Source organism: Malus domestica, chromosome 06 (assembly GCF_042453785.1).
Source record: "Malus domestica chromosome 06, GDT2T_hap1".
NCBI lineage: Eukaryota > Viridiplantae > Streptophyta > Magnoliopsida > Rosales > Rosaceae > Malus > Malus domestica.
The window spans coordinates 33,393,687-33,411,011 of record NC_091666.1 but is presented as its reverse complement, the minus strand read 5'-3'; the positions used below and the strand labels follow the sequence as shown (position 1 = coordinate 33,411,011).

The 17,325-nt window shown below is 39.1% G+C and overlaps 1 protein-coding gene and 2 long non-coding RNA genes across 3 annotated transcripts; 1 reads left to right on the top strand and 2 right to left on the bottom strand.

Moving 5' to 3' along the window:
* Window positions 1–2,522: 2,522 nt before the first annotated feature.
* LOC103409777 (cytochrome P450 CYP736A12-like) lies at window positions 2,523–6,516 on the bottom strand. Its single transcript, XM_029104063.2, has 2 exons — window positions 5,746–6,516; window positions 2,523–3,622 (listed from the first exon to the last, which is right to left on the bottom strand). Exons 1-2 carry the CDS (start codon window positions 6,481–6,483, stop codon window positions 2,783–2,785), a joined length of 1,578 nt encoding a protein of 525 aa, XP_028959896.1. The 5' UTR covers window positions 6,484–6,516; the 3' UTR covers window positions 2,523–2,782.
* Window positions 6,517–7,746: 1,230 nt separating this feature from the next.
* Window positions 7,747–9,415, bottom strand: LOC108173588 (uncharacterized). The gene is made up of 3 exons (XR_011581838.1): window positions 9,280–9,415; window positions 8,607–8,666; window positions 7,747–7,888 (listed from the first exon to the last, which is right to left on the bottom strand). It is a non-coding gene; the product is annotated as an uncharacterized lncRNA (long non-coding RNA).
* A 5,774-nt stretch (window positions 9,416–15,189) lies between these two features.
* Window positions 15,190–17,325, top strand: LOC103413159 (uncharacterized). Its single transcript, XR_003774178.2, has 3 exons — window positions 15,190–15,654; window positions 15,757–15,848; window positions 16,685–17,325. It is a non-coding gene; the product is annotated as an uncharacterized lncRNA (long non-coding RNA).

Here is a 17,325-nt window from a genome sequence, read left to right as displayed (position 1 = left end):
GATTATGAGGGGAGAGAATTCTACTCCTTTACCCTACTACATGCAAAACGAAATTTAACCAAATGATCGCAAAAAAAAAAAAAATCGAACTTATATGAATTGTTTTATATACTCAATAATATTTCGACTTGTACTCATGCAGCTACGCCCATCTCTCAGCAATTTTCATCAAATTGAGAGAGAATATTGAAGAAGCATAAAGACTTAATGCACAAGAGTTGATTGAATATGGATGGATAGGGATTCAATGAGGATAGTGTGAGGTAGCAAAGCGTGCCACCTGTTGAAAGTAACACTGCATGTCTTGTTCTAGTTGTACATATATGCTGTGTTTTCAACTTTTCACGTTCATCACATGGTGGAACAAATGGACAAGAAGCAAATGGCTGGCAATACCAAAGTAACCAAACTGCATGCGGTTAATTTCTGGTGTTTTGGCGGATGAGATATTACCAGAGGGGATTGTCTCCACCTAACCTAAGGGACGATGGCTCGTACGGAACGTTGTCTGTGTGGCGACAGTATGGAGTTTACCATAGACCTGTGTAAGCGGATCGGCCTAGTCTTTAAAATGAATTGTTGTTGGTTTATAAAAAACCGATTAAAAAGCATGAGTAATAATTTTTATGAAAAATGCAACTCGTAAGGCCAGTAATAAGGAAAATTTAATGCCTTTTGGAAGTGGCCTTACTATCGTTTCCAGACTTCTTTACATTGTCTAGCAAGAATTTTAAAAAGCTTGTTGTGTGGAAAAATATTCTTTGAAAATAGTGGTTTCATAAATTTTCGTAGAAGTTTGCCAAAGCTAATTAAAGCATGTACCTAACAGGTTATATGAATGCACCTGCGTAACATTGACATATTTGAGTGCAAATATGAGATTTGACTACAATACTTAATCAAGCAAGAAATTATAATCAAATTCAATCAAGGATCCACAAGATAATTCCAAGATATTATTTATTCAATAATATCATTAGGATAATTCTTTCCTACTCCATCCAATGGATGACACACCTTGGCCAATTGGATGACGATACATAGTGCGAGATCTCTCTCCTCCATGGCGACCCTAGCTCCTATAAATACCCCATTCTCCACCAAATTTTAGTAAACTTTTGCTACGCAATTAAGCCCTAAACCTCTCTCTTTTAAGAGAAACTGACTTAGGTATTGAAGATCCATTGGCCAAACACCCCCCATCCTCACTCTTTGGGCGCGGGGCTTCGTCTTTGATCACATGTGTTTAATTGTTTTGTAGGTAAAAATTCGTCTAGGCTGAAAACGACATATTTTTTGCTAACACAATATTCTCCTTTATTACCAGTCACTTGTAAGTGAGAGGTCTTTGGTTCGAATCTTATGAATGACAAGTTTGATACCGATTTATTATCTCATCCTTTGGTGTAAACATATCGTTGTATTATAAGAAGAAAAAAATAGCGAGATGGGTGCTACATGAGAGAGTTCCAGAGAACAAGTATATTTTAAGAGAATAAAATTTAAGCATTCGTCTGATGACTATTTGATTTTTAGTTTCTACATTTTGTGTTTTAGTTGTGGAGAAAATATAAAGAGGAAAAAGAAAGAAGAATGGTGGGAAGAAGGAAAGAAAGAAATAATGAACGAAAGAATGAAACCTAAGTGCAAAACCCAAAGACAAAACAAAATAGGGAAACACAAATAAAGTGATAAACTTAGATAAGTAAGTAAAAAGGGCGCAATTATTGAAATATTAATCTAAACCATCTCCAATTGTATTAGCTTTTTGTAAGATAACTTTAAACATCAATTAAGAGAATGAAAAACGTATAAAAACGTATTATGGTTAACACTTTAACGATGTAATTACTTTAATCTTTCCTAGTCAGAGGTGGCACTAAGGTACCGTTTGGTACATGGGACGGGACGGAACAGAGTGGGACGAGACGTTCCGTCCCACGTTTGGTGCGCCTAAAACAGGTGGAACGCGCTGTTCCACGTGACGAGTTTTGGGTGAATTTTCGTTCCACCTCACCCCCCCGGAACAACTTGTTCCACATTCGTGGAACACAAAATTATAATCTCTCTGTCTCATTCTTCTTTCTCCTTGTTTCCATCTGAGGGCATCTTTGCTTCCTCTCCGTTCCGTCCAGTCCTGTCCTGTCCCGTCCTGTCGCATTCCGTTCCGTCCCGTCCCGTCTGCATACCAAACGATACCAAAAGGAACACGAGTAATGCTAGGCAGATTAAATTTTGTAAATTAAATGACATGGAAGTTGATAATTGGATTATCATTTAAACATTGATAAACGTATTCATTTAATATTTGTGACATTTCATTTAGTTTGCAAATTAGTCTACAAATTTAATCTCTATAGCATTACTCAAAGGAACACTATTATAACTACAAGACATTTATTTCAACCCTTTATGAAGGTTGACCGTTTAGGCGGTACGTATGTAGGTGGGCATGATGACAAGCAAATTATTTTTTACGGGAGGGAAAATCGAACAAGCGACCTCAAGCGCAAGGAATAATATTTTTAATCAATTGAACTACAAGACACTTGCATTAATCCAAATTATACAGTTAATTAATGTTTATTTATGCCTAGACATACTATATATATATATATATATATATATATATTAAGGGAGTAATGCTAGAGATATATATATACATATATATTAAGGGAGTAATGCTAGAGAGACTAAATTTAGAGACTAAAATTGTAAACTAAATGATGTGTCACCAATAGAAATGAGTACATCTATCAACGCTTAAGTAATAAGCTAATCATCAACTTCCATTGTACAGGCGGCAGGTCGGCATGGCAAGCAAGTGTTTGGCTTTCGACAACGATAAGCCGAATTTCTCAGTCATGTCCAAGTCTTTAGGTAGCATTCCACTAGGGAGCTCCCAGTTGAAGCAGTGCAACAAGTTTCCCAGAACAAGACGAACTGTGGTTAACCCTAATTGCATAGCAGGGCACCCTCTTCGACCGGACCCAAATGGTATGAGCTGGAAGTCATGTCCACGTAGGTCAACGTTATTATTCATAAACCTTTCAGGGTAGAATTCTTCCACATTATCTGACCATACACTTGGATCCCTCCCAATGGTCCAAATATTGATAAAGACTCTTGATTTCTTGGGTATGTGATATCCATCAACCGTAATGTCCTCCATGGATTGATGAGGGACTAGTAATGGGGCAACTGGGTGTAACCTTAAGCTCTCCTTGACCACCATGCTCAAGTAATCCAGCTTTGGCAAATCACTTTCTTCCACCATTCGATCCATCCCGATCACACTCTGGAGCTCTTCTTGGAGACGTTTCATTACTTTCGGGTGCCTCAAGAGTTCGGCCAGGGTCCAGACAATCGCTGTGGCTGAGGTGTCAAAGGCACCCGCAATCATGTCGAGTAAAATGGCTTTGACATTTGTTCGCTCGAGCATGTAGACTTCCTCATCGTTGGGGTTTAATGGTTGGTGGATTGATGAAAGCAGCACGTCTACAAAGTCCTTATGATGATTGCCTTGTACCTCACTTCTGGAAACTTGTTCATGATCCTGGATTATCTTTTCGAGTAGTTGGTCGACAGTTTTGCTAACTCTCTTCATGCGCTTGGTCAATCCCTAAGTGGAAGAAATAGTTAAGATTCCATACAATCAATCAATCATATGTACTTCTAGTTGAGTATTGTAGCTATCATTTTTGTTAGACAATGAAATGGACAAGACATGCATGCATATATAAAAGCTATTACATCTTGTATTTTTGGAGTAACTTTTGGGTGAGGATAGGCACATACGGTGACACTCTCACATGGATATAAGGGATCATGTGCAACCCTTTTTTCTGAGATGAAAGAACAATTACAGATAATCATGTACGTTGAGTTTGATTCCTATAATATTATTGGACTTTTTTTTCCTTATTTTATGTATTAATCTCTATTTTTCTCTGTCAAATGGTTGATCATTTATTGGAATTAAAGTCATTAGTAATTATTAAACTCAATAATCGGAGTCACTCATGTAAAATGCAAATTTTCCGCCCTAGGAGTTTGATTCTTATAAAATTGGACTTAAACTCAAATTTACCCACTACGTAAGGCCTCAAAATCTATATCTACATATTTACTAGCATTTTATCTTTTGAATTTTTGTAAAATCCTCATTTTCAATGGTAAAATAAAATCCTTATTATTAGTATTACATCCTTTATGAAGGATAAGAAAAAAAAAACACATACATGTAACATATGCTTTTAAGGGAAGGGATTCTCATTTTTTAGATTAGTTGTGGAGTCTATACTACACTGAACTTCAATGATATTTGAATTGTCTATTTTCAAGTTGTACCTCTTAAATCATTCTTGCAAAATTAGCCAAATAAAAAATGTTTGAGGCATCAATTAATCTAATTGAGCTCCAAGACATTGACGAACATTATGTTATAAGAAACATATATTAAAATTTCATCGTGACAATCAAATGACCAAATGATTTTGGATTGAATTGATTTTTTTGCAGGAATGACCTATGAATAGAGACAAAATATAGACAATTCTTATTATTGAAGTTCAATGTGGAGTGAGCCCTACAACTATTTTTTTTTTTAAATGGAGATCTTCCCTTAAGGAGCCCGTTGAATATATTTTAAATTTGTATAGTTGATTGCAGAAATTAAGGTTCCTAAAATAATGAATTGTGCATTAAATCCATTGCTATTGTAATAATATCCCGGATGCCATTGGCAACCAAATGCATAAGATAGGGAGCAGTTTGTATTTAATACTTTAAGTTGGTCAGAAAGATGTAAAATATTGATTGGAAAATATAAATAAGAACTTATATATATATGGATGTATATTTTTTTTATGGTGGACTCCGCTACTCTAAGAGAGAAAATTAAATAAAAGCTCAAATTTACATCACTCTCATTAGCATAGAACTCCCATCTACCCCTCTTGAAACTATAAAATGAGATGAGATGTAAATATATTTTTACATCTCTAATTAGGAGATAGTTTATCGTCAGCAGGCTATGGAATGGACCATACGATATGAATCATATGATTTTGCATTTATAATTTGTGGATGCTTTGACTTTGTGTGAATCATATCACCAGCAAAAAGACGATAAGTGAGCCGCTAAAGTAAACAGATATTCCTCTCAGATTAATTTGTACGAATGTGAACTAGTTACTCCCTGAGTTTGGATATACTTTTTAAAATGACTGAAAGTGCTTTTAGAAAAAATGTTTTTGAATTCTAAAAGCAATATTTGAAGTGCTTTCTACAAGAAGCACTAGTTATATTTGCTTCTTCCAAAAAGCACTTTAAGTGTTTTTCCAAGATTTGCTAGCATTTTTATTAAGGATTGTTTCTAAAATAATTTTACCAAAAACACTTTAAGTCATTTTAAGAGCACATCCAAACGAGCTCGGTTTCCCTAAACTATGAATTAATCTCGTTCACTTTATTTGTTGACACTACTTCTGTTCCTGTTGGTGGATCCATCGAAATACGTCATCTAAATAATAGAGTTCAAATATTTTTAGAGGAGTAGTGCTAAAATTAGTCGCGCATACGTGTTTGCACTTATTTGCAACGCCTCTACTTTGTATTTGTGCTTAGCAATAGCGAGTGTGCAATGATTGTAAATGTCCCTACTTTACGGTGGTCCTAGCATTTCGGTAGTTTTATTATTGATTCATCTATCAAGTTTGTAGTTAAGAATGAAGGGTAACATACCTGAAGATCAAGTGGACTAAGGAAAGGCACATAATCACTAATGTTGAAAGCTCCTGTCAAGAATAGGGCTTCCTCAATAATCCCTTTGAGATCAAACATATCATCATTTTTTCTCCCCAACACCATCCTATACGTGATTCCCTCAACAAGCTCACCGACCTTCTCACTAAAATCCACCACCTCGCCTGCCTCCGCAGCTACCTTCAGGGACTGCACCAACAACCCTACCTCCTCCCTTCTTAGCGGAGCAAAACCCTCGATTTTCGAGGGACAAAGAAGTTGAAGCGTGCAGAGTTTCCGAATACGGCGCCAATATGGGCCATATTCAGTTAAGGCCATGGCCTTCGTGCCGTAGGCCATGTACTCGGAGGCTTGGAGTTTGGGGCGGCTAGCGAAAATGGTGTCGTGGGTTTTGAGGAATAGCTCTGCTGTTTTGGGAGATGAGACCACTATGGTTGGTATGAACCCTAGACGCATGGACATTATAGGTCCATATTTTTTTGCTAGGTTTTGGAGGCTACGGTGTGGGAGGTCGCCTAGCATATGAAGATTGCCAATGATTGGCAGTGCCGTAGGGCCAGGAGGAAGTTTTCGGCTTTGCCTTGAGGAGGCATTGATAAGGCGGATGAGAGACCATAGGAATGTGAGGAATACAAGGATGAGGATGGCTATTTCTGAAGGACTCATTTTATATAATTTCTGGATGAGATCGATAAATGGGACATTAGACACACACATATATATACATGTAGACTCATTTTGTTTGATACTTATAGAGAGTTCAAGATCCAACAGCAAATTGATATATTACCAAATGCTAGCATGTGAAAAATGAGTTCTTGGTTTTGGTGGTGGGGGGGGAGGGGGGGGGCGGAATGCACAAGAGTTCATTGAATATGGATGGATATGGACAACATGAGGATACGTGTGCCAGCTTTTGAAAGTAACATGTCTTGTTCTAGTTGTACTTACATGCTTTGTTTTCGACTTTTCTACGTGATTCACTCAAATATATCAATTTTACGCACGTGCAATATAAGATATTTACCCAAGTTTCATCTAAAGTGTTACACACAGGCTTTAATTAGTTTTGACAAAATTCTAAGAAAATTATACAAAACCCTATTTTCAAAGAATTTTTTTCCACACCACAAGCTTGTTAAAATTCTTGCCAGACAATGTAAAGAAGTTTGGAAACGATAGTAAAATTTACAAATGTTATGATTAAATTATTTATTTTTTTAATAATTATTTGAGAGGTCATAATTTGGCTCCACATGGTTGCGGATGTGTGGATTTCTCACGTATGACCCGCTAATTGGGTCTTACGTGAGGGGGCATGTTTAACTATCTGACGTTGGACAGAGACAATGAAAAAAAAGAGTTTAAATATTTTAACTCTATTTCAACTAATACTGAGGTCTTTTGTAATAAAACTTCACACTTGTCGGACTGTGCATGTAGTAATCAATAAGTTAAAGACAATATTAGTGTTGTTAGAAGTGGACATTGGCCCGTCTCCTAGATACTTTATTCATGTAACAAGTTTGGTAATTAACAAGGAAGGGTAAAGTTTGGTAATTAACAATGAAGGGTAACATACCTGAAGATCAAGGGGACTAAGGAAAGGCACATAACACTAATGTTGGGGCGGCTAGCAAAAATGGTGTCGTGGGTTTTGAGGAATAGCTCTGCTGCTTGGGGAGATGAGACCACTATGGTTGGTATGAACCCTAGATGCATGGACATTATAGGTCCATATTTTTTTGCCAGGTTTTGGGGGCTGCGGTGTGGGAGGTCGCCTAGCATATGAAGATTGCCAATGATTGGTAGTGCCCTAGGGCCAGGAGGTAGTTTTCAGCTTTGCCTTGAGAAGGCATTGATTAGGATGCGTGGGAGGTCGCCTAGCATGTCACGCCCCGGACCCGGGGTCAATAGGAAAAATAACTCCGAATCCGAAACGTGAGATAAAAGCTAACTAATTAAAATAAAACTGAAATAACGGAGTGAAAAATAAAATTCTTCTTATTTAAAATAACTCAATAATTCTTTACAAGGCTAAAATAAAGAAATACAAAATTCTATCCTCACACTTAATCCGATCTCATCCCGTCTACCCTCTTAGATTGTTCAGTTCGTAAACCTGCATAACAATAGAGGGGTGAGCTTCAACAGCTCAGTAGGGACATAACCTTATCACAGTAAATTGACAATATTAAATTAAGTGTCATAAAATCATGTAATCAAGTACCAAATTATTATCATCAACAATGCATGAGTGCGATACAATACTCTTCATCTCTACCCGTTAATTCATGTAATAAAACACGCGGACCTGCACGTCCCATACCGTGCATTTTACCTCTGCAGTGGTGGTTCGAATGTTTTAATATACAAATTAACCCCCTGTAACTCAATCATCCCAATTTCCCCTTTTGTTAGTCATCTTGCTCAAACTCTTCGTCGCCAGTCCCGAATTACCCTTAAAGAATCTGTGCACTGTGGGCTCACCTGAGACCTGGTACCTGCTAAGAGTTTGGCTCAACTACACAAAAGATTCTTTCCAACTACCCTCATTTCCAGTGCCTTTCTCAACACCGAACTTCCAACTATTCTCATACATGAGTAATGCACAAATAATCTCATTTCATTGTTCACATGTACCACAACATATTCTCAACGAATAGCATTTCACCAATAATTCCATAACCAATAACAAGTAAACACGCAAGAGCAGTATTTGTCCAATTAATAAACCAGATCACATTAATCAACCAACAAGATCAATAACAATAATAATATAATGCTTCACAAAATTTAATAAAGCCAATCTCCGTAAAGGTCTGCCGTATTTCCCCTACCTGGATTCCAAAGCATTGCTCCGATATATTAACACAAGAAACCACAACTGTGATAAGCTCCTATTCACAAGTATAAGAAAATTACCAAATGCCTTATGTGAACTTTAATACTAATCAACACACTTAAAACTCATCAGTTCCACGGTACTCAATTCAAAAGTCATTTGGTTGACTATAATGCTGTACAAAATAGTTTCTTATATAGCAAACATGTATAGTGCTTATTCAAAAGTCTTTTGCCTTCTAAACCATTCAAGTAATATGTATAAATTAAACTACATAAAACCATTTACCAACATGCTTATTCATTTAACAACAGACATGCATCCATACATATACATATATATGCAGTACATGCTTCGACTCTTCTCTTTGCAATAGAGCAGCATCCAAGTCTCCTAAAGTTAAGTGCCTTTCCAAGAATAGGAATGAATATGGTATTGTTATGTCACATGCGAAATACAGAACAAAAAAGGCTATCACTAAAGAACAATATGAATAGAAAGACTTTTCTATAAAACTAAATCAGCAGTATGAACGAATTCAAATACATACGCATAACGATGCCCAGCAGCCCCTTTTTGGTTTAGATACAAACATTTATAATTTATTAATAACATACAGTGATATGAGACAAATAACTAAGAGTTCTAGAAAGGAAAACTCTTTAAACCTGAGAGAGAGTAGACCCCGATAGAAAACGTTTCATCTCGCCAGCGAAGAAAACCGAAGCAATAACATTCTATTTATAGGAGAAGGAAGTCGGCACAGAGGAAGGTGAGATCAGACCAAGCAAACTTACACCGCCTCAAAGCTATCGATAGGAATGATGTAAAAGCCCTTTAATTGGCTATGGTTTTGGTCCAATTAGAATAGAACAAACAGCTTAATAAAATAATGTAAAAGGAAAGAAGATGAATAATATGAATATATAGTTCAAATACTACCGTAATGGTGTACTGAACTTATTTGGTTCAAAATAACAGTAAATTAGAGTATGGAAAAATGAAATAAAGGAATTAACAATTAAATAAGAAGTAATACAATTTTTTTTTTTTGAAATTAATAAGTATACACAACACATAATTATATATGATTATTTTTGAAAATACAGGTCCTCACATAGCATATGAAGATTGCCAATGATTGGCAGTGCCCTAGGGCCAGGAGGTAGTTTTCAGCTTTGCCTTGAGAAGGCATTGATTAGGATGCAGAGGAGAGACCACAAGAAGGTAAGGAATACAAGGATTAGGATGGTTATTTCTGAAGGAATCATTTTTTATTGATGGGTGAGATAGATGGACTCATTTTGTTTAATACTTATAGAGAGTTCAAGATCCAACGGCTGATTGATAATGGAGTAAAATCTTGCATGTGAATGAGTTTTTACCCTAGACTACGATTCTTTCCCCCCTAATCCTCCCCATTTTCCTCCCCTCTTCTCACACTTTCATCTTTGTCTTTCTCTCTCTATAAAGAAATCAGTATAAGATGTTGATGTGTCTTCATCCATCCAGCTTGTATTCTATGGTTGAGATCTCCATCTAATTCTCCGTTCTCTTGCAAGATAGATCCTAGGTAGCGAAAACGGTCACTTTTTGTGATCTTCGCTAGATTGCTCCGGTCATTAGTGTGGATAAGTATATAAATGGATAGAGATAGGAAAGCAAACACAAGATGTACGTGGTTCACCCAGATTGGCTACGTCCACGGAATAGAGGAGTTCTCATTAATTGTGAAGGGTTTACACAAGTACATAGGTTCAAGCTCTCCTTTAGTGAGTACAAGTGAATGATTTAGTACAAATGATATTAGGAAATATTGTGGGAGAATGATCTCGTAACCACGAAACTTCTAAGTACCGGAGTGTGGTATCGTCTTGACTTGCCTTATCTGTCTCATAGGTAGATGTGGCATCTTCTCTGGAAGTACTCTTCCTCCATCCAGGGGTGGTATCTGTAACTGGTGGAGATGCACAAGGTAATGTATCAATTTCACTTGAAGCTTACTTGTAGTTTCAGGCTTGGTCAAGCGCGATACAAACCATGTAGTAGGAGTCCCCCAAGTCGCCGAGCTAGGGGATCTGCTGAAAGAGGTGACAGACAAGGTAAGCAATCAGAGCTCCAGCTGATTGTTCACATTCTCCCTATCTTGCAGGCAGCATGAAGGATAAAGAGAAGAAAAATGAGAAGAGATGATATGGGATACTTTTGCTTTTGAAGAAGTAACTTTCCACAGGCTTATTCCTGAACTGGGCTGGAGGGTTTTCTGGTTTCCTCCAGAGTATAAGGCCGACTGAAGAATTTGAGGGTCAAAACAAGTCCATCAAATCTAGTGTACGTTCGACCCTGCTGATATGGGATACTTTTGCTTTTGACAGAGTAGTGGATGTATCGGCACGTGTGCTGTTACGCTTGTCTCCACATGCTTCCTTGTATCCTTCTCACTTGCCCTATCTGTTCCTCTGGCAGATGCGGTATCTTCCCTGGAAGCATAAGATGTTGAAGATGAGTACTCGAGAGCAATGCCAGGTAAGTAATCAGGTAAGGGGTTCCAGGCAGTCAGTTCCTGGCTGGAAGCTTGATTCCAAGTGCTGACTGATTGCTCTCTTTCTCCTTGTCTTGCAGGTAAGAACAAAGCCAAAGGAAAAGACAGGGAAAAAGCATGATATGGGATACTCTTGCTTTTAACCCTGATGATATGAGATATTCTTGCTCTAGTATAGCTTGTTTACAGAGGTATTATCGGGGGGAAAGAAAGCTGAATATTTCGAAAGGCTTCGTTGGGAGTGCCTTCTCAGATAAGAGGAAGTGTTGAGCATTTTTGCAGGTCTGCCTGTCCGTTGGGGATGGAGGTCGACATATATAGGAGTCTCCCTAACATCAAGTAATAATGCTATTCATTTACCCTGCTTGGTCATAGTACGGTAGTGGGAGCTGCCAGCTTCACATGTTTTAACTCTGTCAGAGCACTTTGAAAAAGTGGTCTGTGGTATCTGGAAAGCTGATGTTGCGTGTGAAGATTACAGACAAGCTTTATCCAAGGAGATCCAGCTCTTGAAGTTGGGAAAGTGGTGCCTCTTCGGTTTTCGAACAAGCAATCCTGTCGGGGATCTGGCTCTCGAGATTCGGAGAACGATGCCTTTTCGATTTTTGAGAAAGCAATCCTGCTGGGGGTCTGGCTCTCGAGATTCGGATAGCGGTGTCTCTTCAATTTTTGAGAAAGTAATCATGTTGGGAGTCTGGCTCTCGAGATTCGGAGGGCAGTGCCTCTTCGATTTTGGCGCAAGCAATCTTGTTGGGAGTGTTTTCTCGAATGTGAATAAAGGTTGGGCATGTTTGCTAGTCTACCTTGCTATGAAGCACAGAGGTTGACACACAGGGACTTTCCAATTATCCAGCAGTGGTACTGGTCCTTTACCCTCTCTTCGATTTTTGAGAAAGTAATCATGTTGGGAGTCTGGCTCTCGAGATTCGGAGGGCGGTGCCTCTTCGATTTTGGAGCAAGCAATCTTGTTGGGAGTGTTTTCTCGAGTGTGAGTAAAGGTTGGGCATGTTTGCTAGTCTACCTTGCCACGAAGCACAGAGGTTGACACACAGGGACTTTCCAATTATCCAGCAGTGGTACTGTTCCTTTACCATCTCTTCGATTTTTTAGAAAGTAATCATGTTGGGAGTCTGGCTCTCGAGATTCGGAGGGCGGTGCCTCTTCGATTTTGGAGCAAGCAATCTTGTTGGGAGTGTTTTCTCGATTGTGAGTAAAGGTTGGGCATGTTTGCTAGTCTACCTTGCCACGAAGCACAGAGGTTGACACACCGGGACTTTCCAATTATCCAGCAGTGGTACTGTTCCTTTACCCTTGTGGGTAATAATATGGTAGCTAGACCTTCAAAATTTATGTGTCTAAACTTTGTTAGTGTTGTTTCTTTGCTATTCTTTTACCCTTCTTGGTCAGAGCGATGTAGTGGGAGCTGCAAGCTTCACGTGTCTCAACTTTGTCAGAGAACTTTGGCAAAGTTATCTGTGGTACCCATGAGCTACTGTTGCGTGTGGGAAGTGGGTGATTGAACAGTACGATTCATGTGCTTTCTACTTCGCCAGAAATCTTCGACATAATGCCCATAATTTCCGCAAAGCTGAGTGTGCGTGTGACAGGTGTTGACAAAGCTGGAAAAGTAGGTGCCTCTTCGATTTCTGAGATCGGCCCTCGTGGTCTCTGAGCAGCCCAGCTTTTGAGAAAGCAAGCCTCTTCGATTTCTAAGATCGGCCTTCGTGGTTTTTGAGCAGCACAGCTTTTGAGAAAGCAAACGCCTATTCGATTTCTGAGATCGACCCTCGTGGTCTCTGAGCAGCCCAGCTTTTGAGAAAGCAAACGCCTCTTCGATTTCTGAGCAGGCGCCTCTTCGATTTCTGAAGCTTCGTCGAGTGCAGATTTTTATAGGGGCTGACATTAAGTTCCAAAGCACACTTGAATATCCACCAGTAGAAGCTCCATTCTTGCACTTCTAAGATCTTGATTTGTTCGACCTCTTCTCTCTTCAACACCTTTGAAAATGTCTGGCCCCTCCGACCGTCGTTTTGACTTGAACCTTGTTGAAGAGGCAGCCCCGCCTTCTCCAGACAACATATGGCGCCCATCCTTCGTCTCCCCTACTGGTCCTCTTACCGTTGGGCATTCCGTGATGAAGAATGATATGACCGCTGCGGTAGTGGCCAGGAACCTTCTCACTCCCAAAGATAACAGACTACTTTCCAAACGGTCTGATGAGTTGGCTGTTAAGGATTCTCTGGCTCTCAGTGTTCAGTGTGCAGGTTCTGTGTCTAATATGGCCCAACGCCTATTTGCTCGAACCCGCCAAGTTGAATCATTGGCGGCTGAAGTGATGAGTCTCAAACAGGAGATTAGAGGGCTCAAGCATGAGAATAAACAGTTGCACCGGCTCGCACATGACTATGCTACAAACATGAAGAGGAAGCTTGACCAGATGAAGGAATCTGATAGTCAGGTTTTACTTGATCATCAGAGATTTGTGGGTTTGTTCCAAAGGCATTTATTGCCTTCGTCTTCTGGGGCTGTACCGCGTAATGAAGCTCCAAATGATCAACCTCTGATGCCTCATCCTTCTAGGGTTCTGTCCAGTATTGAGGCTCCGAATGATCCCCCTCCGGTGCCTTCTCTTTCTGGGGCTCTACCGACTGCTGAGACTTCTCCTAATCAACCTTTGTGAAGGCTCCCTCTTGTTTGTTTATTTTGACTCAAGTATATGTACATATTTGTAACTTATCGGGGATATCAATAAATAAGCTTTCCTTCATTTCAACGTATTGTGTTAAATACACCAAAGCCTTCTTCGCTAAGTTCTTTGAATTTTCTTTTGTTGAAGCTTGTATGTTGAAGCTTTGTGAGTGGAGCATGTAGGTTGAGGTAGTGTTCCCTTAATTTCCCGAGTGAGGAAAACTTCTCGGTTGGAGACTTGGAAAATCCAAGTCACTGAGTGGGATCGGCTATATGAATCTTAGAACGCCATTGTGTTCTGTCCTGTGTCATGTCTTCCGTTAGATCCAAGTACTCTAAGTCTTTTCTTAGGGTCTCTTCCAAAGTTTTCCTAGGTCTTCCTCTACCCCTTCGGCCCTGAACCTCTGTCCCATAGTCGCATCTTCTAATCGGAGCGTCAGTAGGCCTTCTTTGCACATGTCCAAACCACCGTAACCGATTTTCTCTCATCTTTCCTTCAATTTCGGCTACTCCTACTTTACCCCGGATATCCTCATTCCTAATCTTATCCTTTCTCGTGTGCCCACACATCCAACGAAGCATCCTCATCTCCGCTACACCCATTTTGTGTACGTGTTGATGCTTCACCGCCTAACATTCTGTGCCATACAGCATCGCCGGCCTTATTGCCGTCCTATAAAATTTTCCTTTGAGCTTCAGTGGCATACGGCGGTCACACAACACGCCGGATGCACTCTTCCACTTCATCCATCCAGCTTGTATTCTATGGTTGAGATCTCCATCTAATTCTCCGTTCTTTTGCAAGATAGATCCTAGGTAACGAAAACGGTCGCTCTTTGGTATTTCTTGATCTCCGATCCTCACCCCTAACTCGTTTTGGTCTCCATTTGCACTGAACTTGCACTCCATATATTCTGTCTTTGATCGGCTTAGGCGAAGACCTTTAGATTCCAACACTTCTGGAGAGTGATTGATAAACAAAAGAAATTCAGTTCTTGATTAATACATATGATTGTTTGCATGATGGCGTTCGAATCCATGACTAATCTAACAAAATCTATTGTTTGACAAAAAAAAAAAATTTAAGGTTTGAATTTTCAGGGTTGTATTGTTTTTAATTTGGAGGGTATTAGACTATTAAAGTGTGATTTTAGTTATATTTGAAAGTTTTTATAAAAACTGACATTTATGAAATTAGAGTCTTAATTTTGATTATTTATGATAAATTCTCGAATATAAACTAAGTGGTTGAAGTGAAAAAATATATTGGTTGTGTTGTACGTATGCCTCAAAGAAATTTTTTATAGAGCGACAATAAAATCAGTAATGCTTTACGACATGGAATGATGAGCGGTCAAGTATCAACCATGCACAAAATAAGTGTAACGAAGACGAGGATTTGAGAGTTGAATGCATGGGAACACGAGAAAGAATGGATTTCTTTCTGGTAACATTTAATGATTACGATTCAGTTCACCCGGAAAAAATGATTGAAATCCAAAGGCGCGAGCTTCAGCGGCTGTTGACAGATTGAATCCAATTGAACCAGATCTCAGCTCCCCATTCTCTCTCTCTCTCTCTCTCTCTCATACTATCTGTGTGTGTAGAGAGAGAGAGAGAGAGAGACGATCGTTGACCAATGGCTCGGATCTTCGAGCACTTCGTGGTGTGCGGGATCGGACCCAAGATTCGGACCATCGACGGCGCCAAAGGATTACACGGCTTCGGCACGTATTACCAGACGTCTCTTCTCGATCAGTACCCTCCGCCCAATCACATTCTCTACCCTCCTCCGCCGCCTCAGCTCCCCACCGTAAGTGCCACTCCACCGCCGCCACAACCGCCCAATCTTCACTGCTTCGATTTCCGCTCGTCCAATTTTTGTGATTGATATGATTATTTTTTTGTGATGCAGTGTGTGTGGCCGGCTGGTGTTTTTCTAATCGTCAGGTTTTGATTCCAATGACGCCTACACGTTTCCACGGAGCTACCCCATTGTTCTCACCGGTACGCTTGCTTTGTGCTCTGCACTCTGCTCTCTGCATTCTTCGAGAATCCGCTTCGTTGTTATTAAACTTATTGAAGAAATTATTGAGCTTTGCATAGTTTTAGTTAATGTTGTAGTCTCTAAACTTGAGCAACGACGCGTAGGTAATGCGCAAATTTAGACATTTAGGATTATGCGAAATTTGTGGAAACACAGAGTTTCAGAGGACATTGGAGCCGTTATGCTAGCGGTTTTCCTGATTAGTATGTTTGAACTTTAAACAAAGCTTTAGAATTTATGTAGAGCTGTTTATTTTCTGTTTAACATTAGTACATAAGTTAGTGTTGTTGCTTAGAAACTAGAATAATGACACGAAGAGGTTTTACACACATTTATACAATTAAGGTTGTGCGAAATTTGTGATGACACGAAGCTCGAAAAGATATCGGTGGCTTTCCTAATTTTTATGTTTAAACTTCAACAAAGCTTTAGAATTTAGATAGAACTATTTATTTTCTGTTCAACATTAGTATATAAGCTAGCGTTGTTGCTTAGAAACTAGAAAAAAGGCACATAGAGGTTTAACACAGATTTATACATTTAGGTTATGCGAAATTTGTGATGACACTAAGATCAAAAAGATATCAGAGCCATTATACGGGTGGCTTTCCTGTTTTTTATGTTTAACTTTCAGTAAAGCTTTAGAATCTAGTAGAGCTATTTATTTTCTGTTCAACGTTTAGTATTGTTTTTAGCATCGTTTTCATATTTAGTTTATCTGTTGTTGCAGTTACTTTCTTGCATGTAGGCATGTCTTATTGTTTCTTTCTAAGGTTGGATTCCCAATTTGCTGCAGAGGGTGATACGACAAAAATTTATGTTAGTTGCATTGCTTTCCGGGGCACAGTCAGTGAGGATATTGCTGAAGCTAACTGTATACCTGCAAATTCACCTGCGTAACATTGATATATTCGAGTGCAAATATGAGATTTGACTACAATACTTAATCAAGCAAGAATTTATAATCAAATCCAATCAGGGATCCACAAGATAATTCCAAGATATTATTTATTCAATAATATCATTGGGATAATTCTTTCCTACTCCATCCAACGGATGACACACCTTGGCCAACTGGATGATGATACATAGCGCGAGATCCCTCTCCTCCATGGCGATCCTAGCTCCTATAAATACCCCATTCTCCATCAAATTTTAGTAAGCTTTTGCAATGCAATTAAGCCCTAAACCTCTCTTTTTTTCAGAGAAACTGACTTAGGCATTGAAGATCCATTGGCCAAACACCCCCCACCCTCACTCTTTGGGGGCAGGGCTTTGTCTTTGATCACAAGTGTTTATTTGTTTTGTAGGTAAAAATTCGTCTAGGCCGAAAACGACAGATTTTTGCTACCACAATATTCTCTTTTACTACCCTTCACTTGTAAGTGAGAGGTTTTAAGTTCGAATCTTATGAATGACAAGTTTGATATCGGTTTA

Excerpts from the sequence above, each read along its gene's own strand:
- LOC103409777 (XM_029104063.2), bottom strand. The coding sequence starts at position 6,483 with ATGTGTGTGTCTAATGTCCCATTTATCGATCTCATCCAGAAATTATAT. Across the intron at positions 3,623-5,745 it reads TTAGTCCACTTGATCTTCAG|GGATTGACCAAGCGCATGAA; the intron begins GTATGTTACCCT and ends TCTTCCACTTAG.